At 36.4% G+C, this 17,781-nt stretch overlaps 1 protein-coding gene across 9 annotated transcripts in view; it reads right to left on the reverse strand.

Moving 5' to 3' along the window:
- syt7a (synaptotagmin VIIa) overlaps positions 1 to 17,781 on the reverse strand; it is a 102,520-nt gene that overhangs the window by 3,920 nt on the left and 80,819 nt on the right. For all 9 annotated transcript variants that reach the window (XM_089127617.1, XM_039664205.2, XM_089127615.1 and 6 more), the window contains 3 exons: positions 2,493 to 2,604; positions 1,504 to 1,765; positions 1,117 to 1,286 (listed from right to left, as the gene is read on the reverse strand). In XM_089127617.1, coding sequence (XP_088983743.1) covers positions 1,117 to 1,286; positions 1,504 to 1,765; positions 2,493 to 2,604 — 544 coding nt within the window. The remainder of the gene's footprint in view (positions 1 to 1,116; positions 1,287 to 1,503; positions 1,766 to 2,492; positions 2,605 to 17,781) is intronic.

Here is a 17,781-nt window from a genome sequence, read left to right on the forward strand (position 1 = left end):
TTAGTAACTTTAATAGTCGTTTAGTCGACTAATCGGTCGATGCCGTCTTGGTCGACTGACATTCTTATTGGTCGACCAGTTGCATTTTTTTTTTAACCAATAGAAATTCATTTTCAATGATTTACTCCTTGATATTTATTCCTTTATAAGCAGTTATTTATTACTGTATTCTAAATATAATTAGCCTATGTTTTGTCCGCAACTTTAAAATGCTTTAATTTAGGCTATTTTTGTAACTGCGCCACAGTTTAGCGCACACACATAATGCACTCGGGAGCCGCACCTGTGGCCGCTTCGCGCTCGGTAAGGGATGCTGTTTTCACTCAGTTAGAACGACAAAATGTCCTGGAAATCTAAATCTTTTGTCTGGCTGCATTTTAAAACAAAGACGACGAGACTGTGGAGGGAGGCGATCGCGTTGCTCCATTATGAGCGCGCAAGTCGCGCGCCGACATTTGAAATCGAACTTGAGCGCGCAAAAGACGTGAGCAGCCTTTTAACGGCTATATCATGCTGACTCAATAGATTGTGTTTTCTTAACGTTTTCGTTTTTATTTGTACACTTGACGCATTTGAAAATAGCCTAAATAATGCAACAAAACGAAAATAAACCTATACGCGGTCCTACAGCCTATTATTCGGATTGGTTTTAGGCTATTTGGGTTTTTTGTGTGTTGTTTAAAACGCCTTGATCGTCAGGACTAAAGTTAACCCATAGCTTTGAAAGTAAAGAAGAATATAAAGCCTGTATAAACGAGAGCTTTTGTTGGGATTTTTCATTATGTGGCAGATTGCGGTTATATGTTTTGCAGCGTGTCACTAAAAAAAGAATTGTATTATTATTATAGTTTTATTTATTTGTGATGTTTTTTCGTTGTTGTTTTATAAATGCTCAATGACAATTGTTTTAAAAAATGTTTAATCAAAACATCACGTTTTTTTTTTTAGTCGACTAATCGTTGCGCAGGACAAGACTTTGGTCGACTAAGGATTTCTTTGGTTGACTTCAGCCCTAGGTCTTACGGGGTTGGTACAGCATGGAGGTGAGTCATTAATGACTTAATTTCCATATTTGAGTGAACTTTCCCTTTAAGAGCGTTTGTAAAGTCCACTCACGCTGCCATCACTGCAGGGTTTGAGATCCTTCCAGAACGACTTCAGCTGTCCGAGCTCCACTTTATTCAGAGGGATGGAGACCTCCCCGATCGGGTCGTTACGGCTGAAGCGATCGTAATCCAGCACCTGGAGATACAGCGTTCGTTCCCGCACCTTCTCATACGGGAACCCTGAGGACGTGGAAGAGGGTGGGATTGAGGATTAGGACATACTTCATCCAAACATCTACACAAAATTGCATTTTATCAGTTCACACACTTCCTGGTAACTGAACCCATTGTGACCTTAGTGTTGCAGCCGCATTGCTCTACAGAAATGAGAATATAATCTATGGTATTGTAAAACTGAATCTATGACGTTTGGAAACACGGGTGATCCACGACTCACCTTCAAAAAGGAAGGTTTCGTTCCAGTGAGGGTTGAGATTTTTCCTCTTGACTTTGGTCTCGAGTTTGTGCTTTCTGTCGGGCAGTAGGTAGATTTTGACGAAGGGGTCGGAGGTCCCAGAGAAGTCTTTCGCGGGCAGGTCTTGACCTTTGAGGATCTTCACCGTCAGAGTCGTGTCTTGGAAGCTGTAGCCCAAGCTGAACTGAATCCGGCCCAGTTTCTCGCTCACTGGACCTTCGTCATCTTCCGACCCCGGAGATAACTACAGAGAGCACGAGAGAGAGGGGGATTTGTGACACCCCAATACGCAACACTGTAAACAATGATCGTGATTTTAACGGTAAAAGACCGAAAGTTACCGTACTTTATACGGTAAATAACTGTGATAAAACTAACGGTGCATTTAATGTAATTTTACTGTAGAACTAAACGTTTTTGAAAGTGAAAAACGTAAATTGACATTCCCACAATTCCCTGCGTGACACTTCGCATTTGATGTATTTTTGTTGAATAAACTGTTTCTTAGTTCTTGTCTAATGTACATTAGGGTTTTATGTTACATTTAATAAAAATGTTGATGATGTGTTACCATGACGGTGTTTAATGTTTGTGCAGCTTCTGTATAATAGTATTAACTTTCATGTGGAAGACTGCTGTTGATGGGTCATGTGACTCAACACGGCTGTGATGATTGGTAGTTGTCAGTCTATTACAATGGTACAAATATTAATACTTCAATAGGTTGGTAAATTAACATTACATCAGCTAATGAAATATGGTTTATTACTGTAAATTTTAAGTCAAGTCTGTAAAACGATAATAACGTTGATACCGTATTTTTGACGGTAAAGTTTTTTTCTGTGAAAAACGTGATTTTTTTTTTTAAAGTGAACGTTCCTGTTCCTGTGTAAAGGGGCCGAACGAGCTGCAATGTGATTCAGACTTGACTTTATTTCGAAGCAGGACTCGACATGCAAACGCTGTCCTACCATCACCATGTCTCCAGTGAGCGAGTTGGCAAGGTCAGACACTGAGGAATGTCCGTCGGCATCAGGCGGCTGACCCTTAGGACTGTTCGCCGGCTTATTCCCCATATTCCTACTGCGGGTGAGAGACACAGAGAAACAGCAGTGATGAGGGACTCTTTCTCTTCGCCACAGAATCAAACCCAGGTGACCTTTTGACCTCTATGAGCGTCCACTCGCGTTATTCTGACCGCACACGTTTTAGAATATGCAGAAGACAAATTAATATTTGATCACTTCAACACAATAAAATAAAGCCACAACAGAGAGATGTAAAAGAAAAATCACATCGTTCAAGCTTTTACACATTTCCTGTTATAAAACATAAAAACATCGTAAGACAAAATGTTTATAACACAGCCAAAAGACACAATAAACTGGCCAATATTCAGGGTTATTAAATATTTCAGCAAACACATAAAGCTGTCATTGCGGTCCGGTTGGCTTCCAGAGGTTGGTGTCCGGAGCCGGATTTGTGCGGCTGGCCTGGACTGGAAAACTCACTTAATATGGGAATGATGTGGGTTCAGTACAAGAGAAGCCGGCTTACGGGCATTTGTAGTATAATGTTTATTACCACAGACTAATAAAATGATTATAGCCATGGATAATAATTTTGATTTAAAATAAAATGTTTATTGCCACAGAAAATAATTGTGATTGTAATTTTGACTCATTACCGAGCTGAAAAAAATAAATAAATAAAATAAATAAATAAATAAAATAAATAAAATAAAATGATTATAGCCATGGATAATAATTTTGACTTAAAATAAAATGTTTATTGCCACAGAAAATAATTGTGATTGTAATTTTGACTCATTGCTCAGCTGAAAAAATAAATAAAAACAAATAAAATAAAATAATAAAAAAAGTAATAAAATAAAATAAAATGATTATAGCCATGGATAATAATTTTGATTTAAAATAAAATGTTTATTGCCACAGAAAATAATTGTGATTGTAATTTTGTCTCATTGCTGAGCTGAAAAAATAAATAAAAACAAATAAAATAAAATAATAAAAAAAAATAAAAAATAAAAAAAAATGTTTAATGCCTTGGGAAATAAGGTTGACTCATGGCTCCATTAAAGAACAATAAGATAAATAGCATATTGCCACAAAAAATTAAAATAAGTTAAAAATAATACATGTTTATTGCCACAGAATATTTCTTTTGAATATTTCTTACATAAAAAATGTAATAAAATGAAATAACAACTCATCTGTTTAAAGTTAAAAAATAAAGTATGTATTGCCGTATAAAATAATTTTGACTTACAGTTTGAGGTTAAAAATAAAATACAAAATAAAATAAGACAAAATAATAAATGTTTAATGAGTCATCTGTCCATAAAATTTTTTTTTGACTTATTATACCATGTAAAATATAAATTATTATAAGAATAAAATAAAATAAAATTGGGGTTTAAAAGCAGAAAGAAAGCTCTAAAGGCAGATAATATGTGATCATGACATTGAAATAAAATAAAATGACTGTGGTAAGTGACATTACGCCACAAAAGCTGTCGATCGAGCTTAACGTGTACTAAACCCCTAAATATTACTGTAATGTTGACTAATCTACTGAACTAAACCAGAGCCGAGCAGAGAGAGAGAGAGAGAGAGAGAGAGAGAGAGAGAGAGAGAGAGAGAGACAAGGTGAAAAGGACAAATGCAGACATCTGAATGAAACTGAGTGATCAGATACAAACCGAGAGACAGAAAGACTGAAAGAGGGACAGACACAGGATGAACATAGAAAAGCGATGAAGGCGGCACACGGATACACACCAAACTGAGACACGGTCACACAGCTGGAGGGAGAAAGAGAGACGAAAGACAGCATAAGAGCAAAGAGGAGACGCTTTCTGTGATGGAGAGGCAGAAGATTAATCACATGACTGAAGAGTCAAACAAAACCATGAGAGAGACGTCAACCAAACCAGCACAGCTGCAGGAGAAAGAGAGAGAGAGAGAGAGAGAGAAGACAACAAACCCTGAGAGAGAGAGAGAGAGTTAAACGAAAGCACATACACAGATTAGTTCCACAGAAAAGAAAGACAAAGAGACCAGGAAGGAAGCGTTTGTTTCCGGAGAGAGGTGAAGCTTTCAAGAGAAAGAGAGAAAATGAGCGCTGGAAAGACAAAAGAGAGAGAGGAGTAAACAAATAGTGTACAGGAACACAGCAAATGGCACACACACAGTCGAACGAACACAGAGAGCAGGAGGAGAGAGAGAGACCGTCTTTAGACTGGCACGTCAGGTCACTTTTCAGCGTTTACTCGCCCTCGTGTCGCCAAACCTGTGCGACTTTCTTTCTTCCGTGGGACGTCAGAGAAGATATTTTGATATTTACAATGAAAGTGGATGGGGACCAAAGCGCTCAAGCTCCAAAAAGGGCATGAAAGATCATACGACTCTTCAGAAATCTGAGGGAAAAGTCGGACTAATTCGCTGTTAATCGTTTCACATATAGGCAGAAATGCTCCACATTAAATTAAAAAATAAATCCTGAGATTTAAATAGCTATTCACTGGAAATATTCACAATTACAACAAAAATAAGATATACATTATTATTATAAAAATAAATATATTTTTTATTTAAATATACTGAAATTATTTTCATTTCAGAATTGAAAAAAAGTTGAAATTTAAATAACGGATTAACGAACGATTTAAATAACGGTTAATCTTTTTGACATGCACCACGAAAATAAGCACAATTCATTGAAAATCGTTTGACAATATAGAAATATAAAATATTTAATAAAATGAAAACACTGAAATTTTAATTGATATTCAGTGAAAATCTCTCTGCATAAAGCCAGAAATTATTATTATTATTATTATTATAGTTTATTTAGATAGGGACAGATACAGATAACATAGATACACTTTGATAGTGATCTGATGCATGTATCAATGTTTTAGCCAAAGCTAATTTACAACATAGAAGGGCTTTTTTAGTAAAAATGCAATACATGCAATACAATACACGAGCAATACAAAACAATAAGGGCTTTTGATAAAATGGAACACAAAAATAAAATTAAATAAAATCTTATTGCATAAAGCCACATGTGGTTCATAAAAATAAAAGAAAACACTAAACGAAACACAACGAAATTCGCCATTCGACGGAAATATTTTTTGATATGGCCAGATATGCAACATAAAGTAAAAGTTTTTGTGTTTAGGTTTGAGTTTGGTGCTCAGTCCCACAGAAAGGGTGAGTCATAGTCGCAGCTGTATCCGCACCAGTCTAAGGAGAGCGCAGCGACTCGGGCAAACCATCAAGCGTCTGTCTGTCAACACATCTGTCTCGGGAAAACATCCGCTCAATCTGACACTTAACTTCTAGGCTAGTTCACTCAAAAACCGCCACGAACATCATGGCCGAGTTGTTGAAGACACACAGACGTAGTCGTAGCAGAGACGAGCAGGCAAAGCAACACACACCGACACACACACACACACAGAGACACGAGGTTAGCTCGGGAGGGGAGAGAGACAGGGCTGTTAGATCCTCATCAATATTCAGGGGAGGAGTCAGTGATTGGTTGATTGTGAACTGAACGCAGCTCTGATTGGCTGAATCTGTTAATGAGTTAGTGTCCCACACACATTCAGCTGCCATGAAAGATGAGAACAGATGGAGACATTATATTGACAGAAAGAAGAAGGCCAGTTTTAAAGGGGTCACATGATGCTTTTTAATGTTGTGTCTGTCTGTGACGCGAAACCGATGACGTTAATAACTGTGTTTAAAACTGCTTTAGAAGACTTGATTATGGTAATGAGCGTTACATGCTTAAGGTGTTCGGCCAATCACAACGCACTGGGTCAGCTGGCCAATCAGAGCACTCTGAGCTTAATAGAAATCAGTGCATTTCAGACAGACTGGTGATAAAGGGGCTGCAATAATGACAAATAATGTGTTTTGAGCGTTAAAGCACTGTATACACCTTTTAAAACAGCATCGTATGGCCTCTTTACTTCAGCATATCTCATACGAAATGTTTCAAATCATCATTGTAGTAATAAACAAGTGCTTTCTATATTGGAAATGAATCAATAATGGGCGATTTATCCATAAAACATAGATTACACATTACTAAATGTTCAAATATAAAGTGTCCAAGGCAATATTGAGAGAAAGTTGAGATGGATGATGACAACTCTATGTTTTCTAGATAATATTCTCCAGGGATGAAATGAGGACAGAGAGACAATGAGCATCTCTCTCTGTATCTCTCCGTCTATCGATCGAGGGCAGGTAGAGGACATGTGGACGCTGAATAATTCATCCACTGTAGATGTGACTCGCCTGCAGCTTATCCAGACGCTCGGCTTTAACTTTATCTGTCAGCGGACATGTCAACACAAACTAAATCTTTTAACTGGACGCTTTATAAAATCAAAGTTGTGGTAAAATAGCAGAACGCACGACATTAAAATAGTGGACTGTATTATTCAAATAAAAAAGTTTAGTGTCATTTTTTATTAATACTGTACATATGTCTCAAACTGAGTAATTAAAAGTTATGCTTTACTTTAGTTTTATATGATATTTATATTGTTGCCGTTTTATTAAAGCAATCTGCGCATAGGCATGTGTTTATTTTAGTTTCTAAAATGTTATATTTAATTAAAACGTTTTATTTTAAAATAATTAAATATTAAGTAAAGTAAATAAAATGTATAGAAATGAATAAATAAGGTATTTATTTGTATATAATATTTAATAATCCTTTTTAAATACTTTTGTTTTATATCGTGTACATTTTCTAGCCGCTTTATAAAAGCAATAAGCAAATGTAAATATAAATATTTTATTACTTAAAATATTTCATTAAAATATTTATAAAAATATGTTGTATTTAAAATAATGAAATGAAGTAATTAAAATGTATACAAATAAAATAAAATAATGAAATAAATACAATTTTCTGAAAGTATAAACATTTTTTAATTCATAATTTTATTACATTTTTGTTGTTGTTGCTGCTTATATATCCTGATTCGCTCGCCAAGCATTCACATCTGCATACTTGACTATATTCTGGTCATAAGGGGGTTTAATAATCCTTTGCGTTGTGCCAAACAACACTTTTACCACAGTAAAAACACTGCGACTTTAAAGGTACACTATGTAGGAATTCTGTTTTTGTCAAACAGCGACCCCTAGAGTACTGTCGTGAGTAAGGCGTGGCCCCTTTAAGAGCTGCGCGCGCCGGGTTAATTCTGTTTGATGCTCATTCTTATCCTATTTTAAGTGAAAGCCTGACCGAGAGAGACTCTTGTCTGGTTTTCTTTCCCTTGACTCTTCCGAGCCTGTGGTCACGTGACGGTCATAAAGCGATACGTTCTCCAGGTCACATGACCTGGCCGTCTTCTCCAAACGTCTCCAAAAGAGGGCAGCCCCGCTCGGAGCGCTGTATATCGGCCGGAGGAATCATTTATAATATCTCGTAGCGCGTCATCTTTTGGATAAAAGTTACACAGTGCGCCTTTAACCGCTGTATTGGAGTAACGCTCGTGGATGTAGGACAGCACAAGGAGAAACAAGACGGAGAGAAACAGATGATTTCTCTTGAACTGAAGTGTATAAACATCTCCCACACATGAGTAGATGTTTTATATTTATGAATAATGTATTTATGATTATTGAGAGAGACGGCAGCCTGCAGGTGTGTGGCGTCACCAGTAGGGGGCGCACAGAGCCCAAATTCCCCCCTGACATCTGGAATGTGCTCTTCCAAGCGCTCTCACCTCGAAAGTGGGCTGTTGGCATGGCAACCGAGGGGTGGTGAGAGAGTGTGTGTGTGTGTGTGTGTGTGTGAGGGATGGAGGGGCAGCAAACGGGAGACCATATAGTGCACACACAGCAGACGAGGAGAAGGATATATGACAGGTACAGGTGAGCGCCTCGCTAACACACACGCATGGACGTACATGACAAACACACACACACACACACATTCAGAGGCAGGCTGGAGGCGGGTCGCTTTGGGTTCACCGTGACCTGTTATACTATCCTGCGTTTACCTGCCCCGGGAACCAACGCACGCACCTCGCTGACCCGTCCAGGCTGGAGAGGGAGACCGCGCTCCCCGTCAGAAACACACGACACACATCATGCCATCGCACACACACACACACACAGCGTACTAGAGATGATTACATAACCAACCCACGATGCACAGCGGCATGAGCGTCCACAGAAACTCACGTGTGAGATGCAATGGGCCTTTTGAGACAAAAGTCACACACACACACACACACACACACACACTGCTGTTAGCTCATCCACTTCATTCAAAGCATGTCATAATTTCTTGGATAGCAGTCTTCCACACTATAAACACACACACACACACACACACACACACAGATCTAATATGTGCTCGAGCACAGCAGAACAGCTCAATTAAAATCTGATGCTCCTGGGCAAACACAGACACACACACACACACACACACACACCAAGTTTCCAATAAAAATCCCTGAAGGAGCAGTTCAGCCACAAACAACAGTCACCGACACACTGCGGGCTGTGACGGAGACGTTCAGCAGAATGTCCACGCTGCACTCCTGAACTAATAACTGTGTCTCGCCAGCTCTCGGAGTGTGTGGCGTGGTAATGGATATGACAGTGTGGATATGTCTGGTCTTGGTGGAATAGATCTGCTCCTGCCAACACACACACACACACACACACACACACACACTGCTGTGAGCGAGTAAGACGGCATACATGAGTTACCCATAGCTAAAGTTGAGCAGCGATCTCATTGGCTGCTGATGCAGCAGGAACCAATCAGCTGTGCCCCATAGAGAATGATGGGATTGCAAAAACAATGTGATCTTTTTTAATTCACAAATCAATTTTTTGTTTGTTTTTTCAGCCAAAGTTTGTATAAGGATGATTCTCAACTATGTTATGAAAGATTTAACTCAATAAATTGATATAACATTTTACTTTATGCAATATGTGGGTAAAATGGCCATTGGTGGGTTTCCCTATTCAATACACTGCATCTAATTTGCATATTAATGTGTTCTTGGGGCAATATGTAATGAAACAAGATAATTATTGATAACCATTTCGTAATATTTCATACACTCGAAAAAATGCTGGGTTGTTTCAATCCAAATTTGGGTCAAATATGGACAAACCCAAATGTACAGTTGAAAGTGAAAGTTGAAAGTACATTAAATGACATTTTTAACCCAACATTTGGGTTTGTCCATATTTGACCCAAATTTGGGTTGAAATAACCCAGCGTTGTTGAATGTAGGAATAGTGATGTTCACTTAAGATAAACACACAGTCCTGATGTCCTCTACACACGTATGAAATCAATTTCCTGATTTATGAAATTAGTCTAGTTTAAATGACAAAATATTGATATTTTCCATAAGAGTGCTAAATCTGCACTCTAAACGACGCTGGGTTGTTTCAACCCAAATTTGGGTCAAATATGGACAAACCCAAATGTCCAGTTGAAAGTACATAAAATGACATTTTTAACCCATTTGTCCATATTTGACCCAAATTTGGGTTGAAATAACCCAGCGTTGTTGAGTGTAAGGAATACACTCTAAAAAATGCTGGATTATTTTAACCCAATTTTGGGTAAAATATGGACAAACCCAGCCATTGGGTTACATTTTTAAATGACATTTTTTACCCAATGGCTGGGTTTGTCCATATTTTACCCAAAATTGGGTTAAAACAACCCAGCATTTTTTAGAGTGAAGAGATGTTCACTTATGATAAACACACAGTCCTGATGTCCTCTACACACACGTATGACATCAATGCCTCGTTTTGTAACAGAAAGTCATATTGTGATTAGAAACCCCATTATGTTTTCCTGATTTATGAAATTAGTCTGATTTAAATGACAAAATATTGATATTTTCCATAAGAGTGCTAAATCTGCACTCTAAACGACGCTGGGTTGTTTGAATCCAAATGTGGGTCAAATATGGACAAACCCAAATATTGGGTTAAAAATGCAATCAAATATGTACGGTTGAAACTGAAAGTTGAAGTTGGGTTAAAATTTGAAATGACATTTTTAATCCAACATTTGGGTTTGTCCATATTTGACCCAAATTTGTGTTCAACCAACCCAGCGTCGTTTAGAGTGGGTCACCCAATGAATGTCAGGGATTTTTAGAGACCGATGAGGAGGAGTTGTGATGGTGAAACCTCCACATTTGGTGTTTACAGGACAAAGAGAGACAGTGAACTTCAGTAAAGTTGAGGAAAGTTCAGCACGTCACAGTTTCTGCTCCAGACAGGAATGACTCATGAAATGATGTGTTTTGTCGAGGTGTGTCATTACGCAGTGATTAGACTTATATAACAGGTCGTCTGGTGTTTGTTTGAGAGGGGCCGAGACCGCAGGACATGCGAATCATCATGAAACGCTACGAGGATTTCTGCAAAGTCAGCGTGTTCAAACAAACCCTGTTCCTCTCGCTCTCATTAACACACCTGCTTTAACACACACTGCGCTTTCTCTTCATCTGCAGCTAATTACACAAGATTATCCACTCCACACACACACACACACACACACACACACACACACGGGAGTTTGACCCTCAGATCTCCAGAGCGCACGCTCACGGCTTTCTGTCACTCCACTGATCACACACACGCTGGACACGCTTATATGCAGTAATCTACAACACACACACACAAATAACTTTAGTCGAAAAATAACATTGTGTATGTGTGTGTGACAAAATTCAATGAAAACATTGAGCTTTACACACACACGATAAGTTAAAATGTTGTGTATATTAGGGCTGTGCAAAGATTAATTGCGATTAATGCAAAATAAAAGTTTACATAATACTGTATGTGTGTGTGTGCTGTGTATAATTATGTTGTATATATGAATACGTATGCATGCATGTATATATTTAAGAATTATTTGCTCGTAAATACTGTATATATACACAAATACATAATCTATATTATATATAAATATAATATATATATATGAATAAGATATTTTCTTAAATATATACATGCATGTGTGTGTATTCATATATACAAAATAATTATACACAGCACACACACACACACACACATATATTATGTAAACACAAACTTTTAATTTGGATGCGATTAATTGCAATTGATCTTTGCGTACAGCCCTAGTAAATATATAATAAAATATTAATATAAATAATATATTAATAACAATATACAGGGATATATACATATATAAAGTCTGATTATTTTTTATTTTATTAATGTATAATTGATATTAATACTTTACTATATTTATAAGAAAGAATATATATATATATATTCTTTCTTATAAATATAGTAAAATATTAATATCAATTATTTATTTTATTAATATATAATTGATATCAATATTGTACTATATTTATAAGAATATATTTATATATTCTTTATATAGTCTTTTCTATATATTTATATTTTTTTTCTTTCTTAAAAATATAGTAAAATATTAATATCAATTATTTATTTTATTAATATATAACTGATATTAATATTTTACTATATTTATAAGAAAGAATATATATATATATAGCGCATGTTGAAAAACGATCGTGTGGAAAATGATCGTGAAAAACTATATAAACTTTTTACTGTATAAACAGGCTCCAGGGGAAAATGTCCATACAAATCATATCTATGCTGCTATATAACCCAGTAAGTCACTCTTCATTGCTGCAAACGTTGCTTATTCTAGAACCGTTGTGTGTAGGTTCAGACAGGACTTGCATAAAGAACTACATTATATAATCATTTAAATGATATGCATTTTTATGCAAATGAATGGCCGTAACAATATGCATATCCACAGCCACAATCCACACAGCGTCCCGTTATCTGCACAACACTAGACGTGTCTACACACAAGCCGCCCACACGCTGAGAGAGAGAGTGTGTGTGTGTGTGTGTGTGTGTGTGTGTGGCCACGATTGTGTAAGATTGAACAGTCAACAAAGAAACAAGCACTGAGGTTTTAATTCCTGCTGATATTATAATCCAGAAGCACCCACTGAACACACCAACGACACGACGCAGCAACACACACTAGAGGACTTTTAATTGATCAGTAAAGACATTTGTAATGTTACAGATCATTATGAGTGTTTATATATGAAGAGTTCAGATGCAAAAGCCTCTAAGTGCCATTTGAAATTTTCTTCTAGAATGGTAATTTTTATCAAACTTGTATATTTAAGTTCAGTAATTTCACTTAAATAACAATTAATAGGTAATTATCATTGCCATTTAAGTGAAATCACTGAACTTAAATATACAAGCTTGATAAAAATCATCATTAAAGAAGAAAATTTCAAATGGCACTTAGAGGCTTTTGCATCTGAACTCTTCATATACATATACACTATGATATGAATGCAGTTTTCTTCCAGTAAAGTATATAACTGTAGTATTTGCTAGAATAGTGTAAGTGTCTCAAGTACAGTAGAACAACACAGTGTGTGAATGAGTTTCATTCATAGACTCAAACTAACAGATTATAAAGAATCTGAGAGATTTACATCAGAAACATCCTCTCTCTGCACTCTCAGACAAAAGCTGTCACTGGGGCTGTACCTTTTCAAAAGGTACACTTTTGTACCCAAAGGCTGCATATTGGTACCTTTGTGGTACATATTAGCACCTAAAATTTACTTATTAGCACATAAAATGTACATATTAGGACCTAAAATGTACATATTAGGACCTAAAATGTACATAGTACCTAAAATGTACATATTAACACTTAAAATGGACATATTAGGACCCAAAATGTACATATTAGCACCTAAAATGGACATATTAGGACCTAAAATGGACATATTAGCTCCTGAAATGTACATATTGACACCTAAAATTTACTTATGAGCACATAAAATGTACATATTAGCACCTAAAATGGACATATTAGCACCTATAATGTACATATTAACTCCTGAAATGTACATATTAACACCTAAAATGTAAATCTTAACACTTAAAATGTACATATTAGCACCTAAAATGGACAAAAGTTTACCTTTTGAAAAGGTACAGCCCCAGTGACAGCTTTTGTACCTTTTTTTTTTCAGAGAGTGTGACACGACACACTCCAGAGTCTCACAGCACTTATATTCTCTGTGTGTGTGTGTGTGTGTGTGTGTGCGCTTTTAAATCCATTCAATCTAAATGCCATGATCACAGTGGGCGCTTCAGTCCCGATCCACAGCAAAGCCGGTGCCGCTCGCTTGAATCAACAGCAAAATGGCAGAGAAAAGCTGTGTGTGTGTGTGTGTGTGTTAGCATGTGAGACACGACAAAGGGGGACGTGATATGAATCTCTGTCTCTCGCTGCACACGGCACACGAGTGAATGACACGAGGAACACGTCTCGGCCGGCCCGCAATCAGGAAAATCACGACTATTTTAACACACCAATATTAGATCCATCAATATATTAAGCATCTTAACCTCATTTCTTAGTTGCATATTGTAATGCACAGAATATTCATAATCATGAGTACTAAATTAAATAAATAATATTGTTTATTGAATTACTAATTGCAAATCCAACTGTAAGTATATATAACAATGGCGTGTGTATTGAATGTATGATCATTTAAATAAATAATTACATAAATACTAAATATGTGTGTGTGTGTACTAAATTATTATTCTTTTTTTATAAATGTAATTTTTAATTAAGAATAAATTGCAAATATATTCACCAAAATAGATCATTTAAAGACATTATTGTAGCAGACAAGAGAATAATTGAATAAAGCGTTCAACAAGCCGGTCATTTTTGTGAAAAAAAAAAAAAAGATTGAATTATTTTTAATCGATGATGCATGAAATTCACAGGCCTAATGATTTCTTATCTTTGTTGTTTTGATGTTGTGGTGAACTATGACCCGGTCGGCATCATAAGATTCACACACACACACACGACCCGTAACACTGACTCAAGCGAGATAGAACCATCCGATAGCACTGTGTGTGTGTGTGTGTGTGTGTGTGTGTGTGTGTGTGCATCATGAGATCATTTGCTTTCCGCATTATATATCTGCCACTGCGATGTTGGTTCACCAGAGCTGAGCTCTTCCTGTTTGATTCTCATTCACTGGGCATTCTGGGTAATCACACGGAACGTGCCAACAGCTAGAAGGCTTGGCCATCACGACAGTCTCTCTCCTTATTAGTCTGCTAGCTCTTCCTGGCTGAGTTCATTGCATGTGTGTGTGTGTGTGTGTGTGTGTGTGTGTTTGGCGAGGCCTGAGTTTTACTCCAGCCCTAATTAACCAGAGAACGAGAGAAGAGGAAAATGTGTTGGAGTCGGGAAAGCAAATCCATCACCCAGAACTTCAAGAGTCGAGAGAAAGTTCACTCAAAAATCAAAATGCTTATGTTTTTCCAAACCAAAACAAAACAGAATATGAGAAACCAGACGGTTGACGGTTGACGCTAGCTATTGACTTTTTTCCGCCCAATGGACGTCAATGTGTGCGTCAATGTCAATTTTTAACATTTAAAACTTTATAAACAAATATGAAATATATAGTTCAGAAAGCTTTTCTTTTGTTTTATGTCTTTGTCATGAACTGCTCAACTGAACGACACTGGTGTCTATTACACTTTAGAGGACGAGAGCGGCAGTGCTTCAGCTCACCAGAGGAGGCGCTAGCGGCGCGGGAACTACAGGTGTTTCTGACATCATCGAGTCTCGCATCAGTGTGTGTGTAATATTAATGGTGATCAGGGAGACCCCTAACGTTTTCCTTCATGTTTAAAGAGGCATCGCAGTGTGTGTGTGTGTGTGTGTGTGTGTGTCAGCTCCGGTCTCAGGAGAGTTACACCACTTCAGTCAGAGCCTGTAAATTAGCCTCGACCGACGGCATCAATACACTCGCTCTCACTGGCACACCACCAAACGCAGTAAATCATAAACCTAATGCCATACAGCGCCTGTGTGTGTGTGTGTGTGTGTGTGTGTGTCTGCGTTCTCTAATTTAGTTGCGATCACTCGTCGGCCCTCCAAATCATCAAAACTAATTGAGCCTCTGACTCACCGCCATTACCCGCGCAGAAACGCTCACCGATGATCGCTGGTTAGCCGGAGAGGATTTCCCCGGAGAGGTGTGTGTGTGTGTGTGTGTGTGTGTGTTATCTATGAGGTAGATATAGAGGCTTTTTTAATAAATGAATGTTTATGTGAGAGACAGGCATGAGTCTATATAATAAAAACCCTTTGCAGAGCAAATCACGAACTGCACACGCAAGAACACTACAAAACACATTAGCCTACTACTCACACTATTACTGCAGTATGCATACTGGGGATTTTTTAGTAATGCAAACCTAAGTAGTTGTTTGCATAAATGTGCAGAATACAATATTCCCACAATGCAACTGACATCTAATATATATATATATATTAGGGCTGTGCACAATATTAATTGCGATTAATCGCATCCAAAATAAAAGTCTGTTTTTACATAATATATTTGTGTGTGCTGTATATAATTATGTTGTATATATAAAGACCTATGCATGCATGTATATATTGAAGAATTATTTGCACTTAAATTCTGTATATATATATATATATATATATATATAAATACATAATCTATATTATATAAATATAAATATTTTATATATGAATAACACATTTTCTTAAATATATACATGCATGTCTGTGTATTTATATATACAAAATAATTATATACAGCACACACAAATATATTATGTAAACACAGACTTTTATTTTGGTTGCGATTAATTGCAATTAATTTTTGTACAGCCCTAATATATATATATATATATATATATATATATATTAAAAATAAATTGGATTATTTTTTTCAACCCTTTTTCCATTAAAATTATTAATTACATACCATTTAAAGTTAATAATAAAAATACATTTCAAAATGCTAAAATATAAAAGTGCCATACATAAGTGAAAATTAACAAGGTGTAAAATATATATACTGTATCTACACTTTTTAAAATATCTATTTATTTCCATATAATACATGTACGTTTTATATACATCAGCATAAAATATAGTATTTAAATATATTTATATTGTAAATAAATTTCAATAATTTTTTATATGTACTGTAAAACTTTATAAAAATACTACATATACAGTACAGAATGATTACTTATCTGTAATGAGGTCATGTGATAATGCAGCGTACTATTTGACATGTTTATTGTTATATGTTGCACTTTGTTTCACATGCAATTTATATTGTGTCCTGCATAACGCACAGTAGTTTCCATTCCCAAAACACAGCCGGAGCGGGGACAGTAAAGCTAATGAGACACCGAGTGAGAGAGAACAAATATAAAAGCATAAAAGACTAGAATTGCGGACTTGGGGGACGTGGGGATGAAAGGATCTGACGCTAAACTAAACAAACAGGGATAAAAATGGCAAAAAACAGAAACACAGTGAAGATCGCAACCGCTCACATCTCAGCAGGAAGTTAGTCACAGTATCTCACACCTCATTGGCTGAGCCCTGGCCCACACAGACACCAATGGCATTCAAACGCCCCGTTAGCCTCAGGTGAGTCTCATTAGCATGATTAATGAGCTCGTTACTTATTAGCGACATACAGACGAACTACAGCTTGTTCATTTACTTCACGTCAGATATTCTGAAGCTCTCTTCCAAAAGTTCATCAAGACTTTCTCTTTCTCTTTCCCTGTTCATCAAGACTGAGACAGTGAAGATGAATGCCAATTATTATGCAGAATTGCGTCTTTCGCAGAGAATACTATAGGAAGAGCTATACGTTTATACGGTGGTGGTGACTATACGTGATCATTGTTAATATAAATCATCAAAAACACATTTTTACACTATATTTATTCTAATTAAAGTATGCCGTTGGTTTAGTATCTAATTAAAAATGGGCTATGTTCATTTGTATTATTTGTATGTGCAATATTTTAAATGCTGGTAACATTGCGATGTAAACATGACGTTCTTGTCGACACTGAAAAGAATTGGTAAAATATTTCCATCGAGTAAAAAAGTGCAATGTGTTTTCAAGACATGCTAATAGTAAAATCAACCGAAAGTGTTTCTCACGTAGCTCTCATATAGCAACATCAAATAGCTGTAATATAAATAGTTAAAAATGCACAATTTAATTCATAACTTGTTTGTATGGTGTATTTTGTGTTAGCTTACTAGCATGCTATC

Source organism: Pimephales promelas, chromosome 25 (genome assembly GCF_988280905.1).
Source record: "Pimephales promelas chromosome 25, fPimPro1.hap1.1, whole genome shotgun sequence".
Classification (NCBI taxonomy): domain Eukaryota; kingdom Metazoa; phylum Chordata; class Actinopteri; order Cypriniformes; family Leuciscidae; genus Pimephales; species Pimephales promelas.